The sequence below is a fragment of the Monopterus albus genome, unplaced genomic scaffold (genome assembly GCF_001952655.1).
Source record: "Monopterus albus unplaced genomic scaffold, M_albus_1.0 scaffold10.1, whole genome shotgun sequence".
NCBI lineage: Eukaryota > Metazoa > Chordata > Actinopteri > Synbranchiformes > Synbranchidae > Monopterus > Monopterus albus.
In genome coordinates, this window is record NW_018127890.1 from 143,551 (window position 1) to 152,455 (window position 8,905).

Genomic DNA, 8,905 nt, shown 5'->3' on the forward strand with positions numbered 1-8,905 from the left:
CAGGAATTCCTGGTAAAATAAAAGTTAAATAAACAATTAAAAGATAACACGTCAAAGTGTAGGTGTCTGGCCACTGTCATTTCTGTCCCTCTCTGTCTCTTTCAACTTTCCTGTCTCTGTTTCTCCCCCTCTTCCTGACAGAAAAAGGAGACTTCATTGCTTTGGATTTGGGAGGCAGTAACTTCAGGATCCTTCGTGTCAAAGTGAGTCATGAGAAGAAACAGACCGTTCAGATGGAGAGTGAGATCTATGACACACCAGAGGACATCATTCACGGCAGTGGAACAAGAGTAGGTTCATACTGAAATACATGTGCACATACACACACAGCTTTTCTTTAACTCCACCTGAGATGACCCCTCCATCTTTTCACCTCTGTTCCAGTTGTTTGACCATGTGGCAGAGTGTCTCGGTGATTTCATGGAAAAACACAACATCAAAGACAAGAAACTCCCAGTTGGATTAACTTTTTCCTTCCCCTGCCGGCAGACCAAATTAGATGAGGTAAAACAAAATCAAAAAATGATCAACTGCTCGAACATGAAGTCAGCTTCTTTGTAGCACATGACACTTTCCAATCTCTAAATATCTGACATCTGTTGCTGCCACAAATGTAATGGAGACCTGAGCCACAGTAATGTGTGTGCCACTGATAAAGCCAAGTCTCCATTAAGCATCCAATCTAGCTCTTTGTTTTTCTGGTTTGCCTCTGTTTGTCTCCAGGGCTATCTGATAACATGGACAAAGCGATTCAAGACCAGTGGAGTGGAGGGGATGGACGTGGTCAAGCTGCTCAACAAAGCTATTAAGAAACGAGGAGTGAGTCTTATTCAAGCTTTCTTATGCCACTATTCAGTTCTGTATCTAAACTGATCAACTTGTTTATTATAATGTATTTGGTTATTCCAGACTGGGACACAGGATGAAGTAGATGACAGAAAATGTGTTTCTCTTTTCATGTGTGTGTGTGAAAATAATTAGAGATGAGCAGAAATTTAATTTGTGTTTTCATTTTTACTGTTTAATCAGTTATGAATCAATCAGTTAATTTAGAGTGGAAAAGAGTTAAAACAAAAATGCAATTTCATAAACATTATACTGTTTTTTTGTAAATGAATGTAAGCAATTTAGCTGCTGTGATGAAACATTATCCATGGATCAATTTCAATTCAAATTCAAATCAAATTTTATTTGTATAGCACCAAATCACAACAAAAGTCATCTCAGGACACTTTACAAAGTAAGGTCTAGACCTTGCTATTATTATTATTATAGAGGAAAACCCAACAAATCCTCCTTGAGCAAGCACTTGGTGACAGCGAGGAGGAAAAACTCCTTTTAACGGAAGAAACCTCCGACAGACCCCGGCTCTTGGTGGGCGGCCTTCTGCCTCGACTGGTTGGGGTGAGTGGATAGAGGAGAGAGAAAAGAAAAGAAAAGCAACAAGACACAACAAACACAACAACAAACAATCAAACACTGGGCAGGTTGATGTGGCTGGGGGCTGCTCATCAGAAACATAGAGCTCCAGAGGAGAGGAGAGAAACTCAGAGCATCATGGGCCCCCAGCAGTCCAGGCATAACTAAGGGAAGGCTCAGGGTCACCTGATCCAGCCCTAACTATAAGCTCTATCAAAAAGTAAAGTCTTAAGTCTAATCTTAAAGGTAGAGACAGTTTGACTCAACATATTTTTTGATTACTGCATAATATATCAATTTATCAGTTCAAAGGGGGCTTTACTGAAGGGCTATCTGATAACATGGACAAAGCGATTCAAGCTTTACTGTGATGAAAGTTTCAATAAACAATGTTGCCAAAGAAAAACACAAGTTATAATTTCTTATTATCTAAATAATTGGACACTTGTAAAGAAAGAGAGAAAACAAGCAAAAACAACCGTTTAGATTGATATTATTATATGTACAGTATATCATATGTGTGTGTAAATTATTTCAGGACTACGAAGCTGACATCATGGCTGTAGTAAACGACACGGTTGGAACAATGATGACCTGTGGTTTTGATGATCAGCGCTGTGAAGTTGGCATCATCATTGGTACTAAAATGATGTGTATTTAAATAGTCAATTATATTCAAGAGTGCATTTTCCATTTTTACACATTAAATGGAATTCAGTCTTCTCAAGGTACATCAAAGTAGTGAAAAAAAACATTAGAGACAAAGAAATGAATGTGTGTTTCTATGGTTTTAGGTACAGGTACCAATGCATGCTACATGGAGGAGCTGCGTCACATTGATCTGGTGGAGGGAGATGAGGGCAGGATGTGTGTGAACACAGAGTGGGGAGGCTTTGGAGACGACGGCAGGCTGGAAGACATCAGGACAGAGTTTGACAGAGAGATAGACCGAGGCTCTCTCAACCCCGGCAAACAACTGTACGTCAACACCTCAAACTGATGCCTCGTTCACCCCTGTGAAAATCTAAATGAGATACTGTTCAAGCAGCAAGGAAACCACAGAGCTGTCAGTTCCTCAGCCAGCTGTTTATTCAAGTAGAGAGAAGGGAGCATTTGATGCGCTGGGGATGAGAATATGTTAGAGAAAGATGATATGGGAAATGTTGGCTCGTTTATATTTGAGAAAACAATCAAAACAGTGAAACACTGATGTAGTTTTTGAAACCGGGAGGCCGTCATGTACCTCCAGTCTGCTGTTTCATCTTTAGATTAATGTAGCTATTTTTTTAACTTTTGCTTTGAGATCCAATTTAATTCTACATTGTGTTAGTTAATACGAGTAACAGAAAAAAAATTAGCCTTTTTTGGCTTTCTGCTCTTGTTTCCTCACATGGAAAAGTCTGTATTTTTTAAAGATGAAGCAGCATATTGAATTAACAAACAAGAAGAAAAGGTTCAGCTGCAAAAAAAACACAGAACTGCTAGTGAACAGCAATTTGTTGGAAAACTATGGTACAGTCATAGTCATCCAAATTTTATGATGTCTGACCAGTTCCTCAGTGTCTATTTTACCCACTTCTCTGTTTTGTTTTAGATTTGAGAAGATGGTCAGTGGTATGTACATGGGGGAGCTGGTTCGTCTCATTCTGGTGAAGATGGCCAGAGAAGGCCTGTTGTTCGAGGGAAGGATCACCCCCGAGCTGCTCACTAAAGGGAAAATTGACACCAAACATGTCTCAGCCATAGAGAAGTAAGTCAAATTACAGGGCTGTTTAGATTTAATGCACTTGCGTAATCAATTAGTCACTCAGTCATAGTTTCTTTTCGTCTCTCTCTCTCCCTCTTGTCTAGGAGTAAGGAGGGGTTGTCAAAGGCCAAAGAGATTTTAACAAAACTTGGTGTGGAGCCCTCACATGATGACTGCATCGCTGTGCAGCATGTGTGTACAGTATAGCTGCAGAGAATTATATGAATCTCTCTTGTCACAGATGTCACTCAAATTAGAAAAACAGCATAGTAATATATTTAAATATATTCAAATATTTCATTTGTTTTCTTTCAGTTTTATTGTTATTTCAGCAAAGAATGACATCCTGAGTTTATCCTGTCCTGCAGTTCATGAAGTTTGAATGTTTCTTCTTCTCCCCCTTCAGGTTTGTACCATCGTGTCTTTCCGCTCTGCCAACCTGATAGCTGCCACGCTGGCTGGCATCCTGTTGAGGCTAAAGGAGAACAAAGGAGCGGCACGACTCCGAACCACTGTAGGCATCGATGGCTCTCTCTACAAGATGCATCCACAGTGAGTGATAAATAAATATACATATGTATTTAGCTGGGCAGCAGAGCGGTGTGGTGGTTAGCGCTGTCACCTCCCAGCAAGAAGGTTTTGGGTTCGAGCCCCGGCTGGCCCCGTCTGGCCCAGGGCCTTTCTGTGCGGAGTCTACATGTTCTCCTTGTGCCTGCGTGGGTTCTTCCTGGGTACTCCAGCTTTCTCCCACTGTTGAAAGACATGCAGCTTAGGCAGACTGGTGACTCTAAACTGCCCCTAGGAGACAGCCCTGTACTAGACTGGCGACCTGTCCAGGGGGCACCCCGCCTCTCGCTCAATGTCAGCTGGGATTGGCTCCAGTGCCCCCATGACCCTGTTCAGGAATAAGATAATGGATGTATTTAGTTTAAATGTTCTATCAGCACTATAATGCTCCTTATTATTACTCCTCACTGTTCCATTGTAATCACAGAGTTGTTCTCAGAGGCTCAACAGTGAATTATAAACTACATTACATTGTTCGTGGTCTCTTCTTCATTAGTCTGTAATATGTGCTATCTAAATAAAAGGAAATTCCTATTAAAACTGCTACAATTTCCACACTTGAAAAATATTTCAGATATGCCCGACGTCTTCATAAGACAGTTCGCCGTTTGGTCCCAGACTCTGACGTCCGGTTCCTGCTATCGGAGAGCGGCAGTGGAAAAGGTGCTGCCATGGTGACAGCTGTGGCCTACAGACTTGCTGAGCATTCACGACAAATTGACCAAATACTGTCTGAATTTCGCTTGACAACCGAACAGCTGCTGGAGGTGAGGAGAGAAAGATGCTGTAGTGTGTGTATGTGTATGGGTGTGTTCATGTTTGTTGTGTGTTTCTTCACTAATTCAATTGTCTTTATTTCTTTAGGTAAAGAAACGTATGAGGGCAGAGATCCAGAACGGCCTTTCAGGGAACACTCAGGACAGTGCTACTGTCAAAATGCTGCCAACCTTTGTACGAAGCACTCCGGACGGCTCAGGTGACACACACACTCTCACACGCACGTACACACACATTCAAGCTGCCAACTTGTGACTGCACATGTGTGTCTGCTGGGAAAAGAAGGCAGCTAAGGTTGCTAATCAGCAGTTCATTAGAGCAGGTTCACACTATGTTACACCCCTGTGACTGATAGAACCCTCAGCGAGTGATAATCTGTCACCACTGAAACATCATACCCACCCATTCAACTTTAAAATAGATTCAGACATTGGTTTTATAACGAGCAATAACATCAGTAACATTTTAGAGAGACAACATACACAAACAAAGCAGGGAAACAATGACACAGGACAATAAAATGCAATTGCAGCTTTAGTACATGTGGTATATTCTTTGTACAGTGCATATCGGTGAAATGTGTTTTTTTTTTTTTTTTGTTGGTGGTTGAACTGGTTACTGTTTTATGTATTGATCCATCTCTCTGTCTGCTTGTCCAGAGAACGGTGATTTCCTGGCTTTGGATTTAGGAGGAACCAACTTTCGAGTTCTGCTGGTCAAGATTCGTTCTGGGAAGAGGAGATCAGTGGAGATGCACAACAAGATCTATGCTATTCCTCTAGAAGTGATGCAGGGTACAGGAGAGGAGGTGGGATCCGCCAGTTATTTAGCACATTAAACTGTGTTAAATTGAGCTCTAGGAGAAGAGAGAGAAGGATGGGTCATGCTTGTTGGCTCAAAGGTATGTAAATAGAATAGAAACAGGGAAAGGTATAGGTGGAGACAGAGATTAGTAGAGATTAGCACTAGCACTTTAAAACACAGATTTGAGTTTAACCCTTGAGAAGCAGCTGAGGCTAATCCTGTCTGTTGACTTCGAACATTTCACTGTCACTATCACTCCATCAGTTTCTTTACCTGGAATGTTATTTTACAGGTTCCTGTGGGGGAGCTTCCACTTTTGTCACATTTATTAGTATGTGTAGTTTGACACATTTCCCCATCATATCTCTACCAACTTCAACCTGAGCAGAGGTTTTCAAGACACCTGTGTGGCTGTGCAGCATGGATGGATTATTGAACTGGCCTTCTGGGCACAAACACAGAGGCCCAATGGCTCAGGGAGGCCCTAGACCAGAGACCCATGAAAGGACTGTTAACCTTTCTGTTAGAAACTCAGTCAAATGACTACAGACTACAGAACAGGAGCCCATTGTGACATAATCTGTCCATGTTGTGCAGGGACTTTAAAAGGAGTGGTTTAAATCCTCACCAGCCAGAAAATTGTAGACGTGATGAGACATGTGGCCTGTGTCCAGAGCTGTTCACTATTTACTCTACATTCCACTGTATAGTGTCATAAAAATGGCTGTTTTCCATTGTGTTCCACTTATGCACTGGACTCAAATTTAAAAGTAACTGAAGATGGGGGAAAGTGCACATTTTACCAGCTGCCAAATTTTAGAACTGACACGAATACTGTTCCAAATATGTTTCATTTTCACACAGTAGAGTTCGCTGTGTACTCAGTAGTGAAAGAATATGACAAATGTATTTGAATATATGAACTGTAGTTTACACATCATCCTCTTCTTTCAGCTGTTTGATCACATCGTGCACTGTATCAGTGACTTCCTGGACTACATGGGGATGAAGAATACTCGTCTTCCTCTGGGCTTCACCTTCTCATTCCCCTGCCGGCAGACCAGCCTAGACGCTGTGAGTCTGCTCTGCCTCCTTCCATCCTCTCTGCTACACTGTACTGTCCCTTACTTTTCCAAGAGTTTAAAATCAGCTGCTGATTCTGCGGAATGGATGTACTGATAAACGCACAGATGACCAGTGTCAAGAGGAAATTTGAAATGTTTTGCTAAGAAAAGCTGCTTTATTTTTTAATTTGATCACATTATGATAAAGTTTGTGATCATGAGAAACAATTTTCTGAGGCCTGAGGAGTTCACAAAATTATGATTATATGTTTGCGCACACAGGGCACCTTGTTGACATGGACCAAAGGCTTCAAGGCAACAGACTGTGAAGGAGAAGATGTGGTGGGACTGCTGAGGGAAGCCATTAAGAGGAGAGAGGTAGGATATTAGGAAAGGGGAAGAAGGGGAGGAAAGTATCTGCTTCCAGTCATTTAAATACGGCACTGCATGCAATAAGTAAACAGTGATGCTGCAGTGATGTTATGTGTTTCTTCTTAAGGAATTTGACCTAGATGTGGTGGCCATAGTTAATGACACAGTGGGAACCATGATGACCTGTGCCTATGAAGAACCCACCTGTGAAATTGGACTCATTGCTGGTAAGTTCACTTTATACTGACACTTTCTGATAAACATTTGGTTTTTTATGCTCTATTCATCCAGTGTGTCTGTCTCCTTAAAGGTACTGGCAGTAATGCATGTTACATGGAGGAGATGAGAAACATCGAGATGGTAGAGGGAGATGAGGGACAGATGTGTGTCAACATGGAGTGGGGGGCTTTCGGAGACAACGGATGCCTTGATGACTTTAGGACAGAGTACGACCGCGCTGTGGATGAGTTATCACTCAACCCAGGCAAACAAAGGTTAGAATCCCGCCCCCAGACACACACACACACACACATCATGTCCACGCTCTTCAAGTCAGAAACACCTGTAAATGTATTAACCCTTTATTTCCCAGATCCGCATATATGGCTTCAACTATGTGTGGATGCATGTATATTAATGTATATGTTTTGTGTTTGCATGTGTTTTACAGCTATGAGAAAATGTGCAGCGGCATGTACCTCGGTGAAATAGTGAGGAACATCCTCATAGACATGACCAAGAAAGGATTCCTGTTCAGAGGACAGATTTCTGAAACACTGAAGACCAGAGGAATCTTTGAAACAAAGTTCCTCTCACAGATAGAGAGGTAAACAAAAACCATTTGTGTTTACGGTGCATTATTCAAGCAAGTGAAAAGTGATCTGGAAATTTGCCTCTCGTCTTGCTGAGCTGTGAAATTAATACCACCAGTGCCAGTGGATTTCACTTCACATAGCTCCTGATGTTTGCATTTTTGGTTGAATGTTTTTCTATTCTTCTCAGTCTTTTTGCATGTGTCTTTCTACAGTGACAGGTTGGCTTTACTGCAGGTGAGGTCCATCCTGCAACACTTAGGGCTGGACAGCACTTGTGATGACAGCATCATAGTCAAAGAGGTGAGGTACAGTGAAATACATATGTGTGCAAATAATACATATATTAAAATGGCTTTCAAACTCAATCAAAACATTGATACACAAGCATGTTTAAACCCTCAGTGATGCATGAAGGAATGTAACCAAGACAAACCACTGATCCTTTTTGCACCAGATGAGCCACGACTGGCCCCAATACCCTGCCCAGTGTTTGTTTGGTGTTTCTTCATGCCCTTCAGTTCTCTCTCCTCTAACCACTCACCCTGACCAGTCGAGGCAGAATGCCGCCCACCAAGAGCCGGGGTCTGTCAGAGGTTTCTCCCGTTAAAGGGAGTTTTTCCTCCCCACTGTCGCCAAGTGCTGCTCAAGGGGGATTTGGTTGGGTTTTTCTTAATAACACTAAGGTTGAGATGATTTGTTGTTGTGCTTTGGCACTATACAAATAAAGCTGAATTGAACCAGATGGTGTTTGAAGAGAATATATACTTAGTTGTCAGTTTATTAGGCAACTTAACTAAATCTATTGTTGTCTAATACGACAATCCTTCAATAGATCCTACCTGCAAGAAGAATATAAAGCAATTTTGGAAGATGTAGTTGGTGGTGCAGTTAAACTGTAGTGCATTAAACAGAGAGGTGTTTGTATTATTTAGAGTACCCTCAGTGATGTAAAGGAAGTGGACAAAATAAAAAATAAAAAACAGGTCCCTATAACAGCATCAGGAACTACATCCTCCAAAATGACCAGGGAGCTGAAGCAGCACCCTTCTACAACTGAACATTAGCACCTTCATATTTAGCAGGACTGATCTGGTTTTAGCTTGGTGTACCTAATAAACTGCCCTTATATAGTGGACACTGAAAGTCCCACAGTACATTGTTATTAGTTATTATTTGGTGAAAGAGCCATGCATATGTGACTATACGAGAGTTAACAAAAACAGATATTTTTTCCAGTGTTTGTGGAGTGACATATTCTCTGACTCAGCAAAGTGTGGCAGGCGCAGCCTGTGAACTATTCCAACAGTAATAATGGTTTTTATTGTTGCATAGGTCTGTGG

The 8,905-nt window shown here is 41.6% G+C and overlaps 1 protein-coding gene across 2 annotated transcripts in view; it reads left to right on the top strand.

Annotated features, from left to right (window-relative positions):
- LOC109954510 (hexokinase-1-like) overlaps positions 1–8,905 on the top strand; it is a 21,044-nt gene that overhangs the window by 9,532 nt on the left and 2,607 nt on the right. The window contains exons 3-20 of one of the 2 annotated variants that reach the window (XM_020589884.1): positions 142–290; positions 385–504; positions 724–819; positions 1,958–2,057; positions 2,214–2,397; positions 3,014–3,169; positions 3,271–3,358; positions 3,573–3,718; positions 4,308–4,500; positions 4,598–4,709; positions 5,170–5,318; positions 6,269–6,388; positions 6,661–6,756; positions 6,878–6,977; positions 7,061–7,244; positions 7,421–7,576; positions 7,778–7,888; positions 8,203–8,222. In XM_020589884.1, the coding sequence (XP_020445540.1) occupies positions 142–290; positions 385–504; positions 724–819; positions 1,958–2,057; positions 2,214–2,397; positions 3,014–3,169; positions 3,271–3,358; positions 3,573–3,718; positions 4,308–4,500; positions 4,598–4,709; positions 5,170–5,318; positions 6,269–6,388; positions 6,661–6,756; positions 6,878–6,977; positions 7,061–7,244; positions 7,421–7,576; positions 7,778–7,888; positions 8,203–8,222 (2,280 nt within the window). Of the gene's footprint in view, positions 1–141; positions 291–384; positions 505–723; positions 820–1,957; positions 2,058–2,213; positions 2,398–3,013; positions 3,170–3,270; positions 3,359–3,572; positions 3,719–4,307; positions 4,501–4,597; positions 4,710–5,169; positions 5,319–6,268; positions 6,389–6,660; positions 6,757–6,877; positions 6,978–7,060; positions 7,245–7,420; positions 7,577–7,777; positions 8,115–8,202; positions 8,223–8,905 lie in introns of those variants that run through there. The other variant, XM_020589883.1, reaches the window with a different exon arrangement.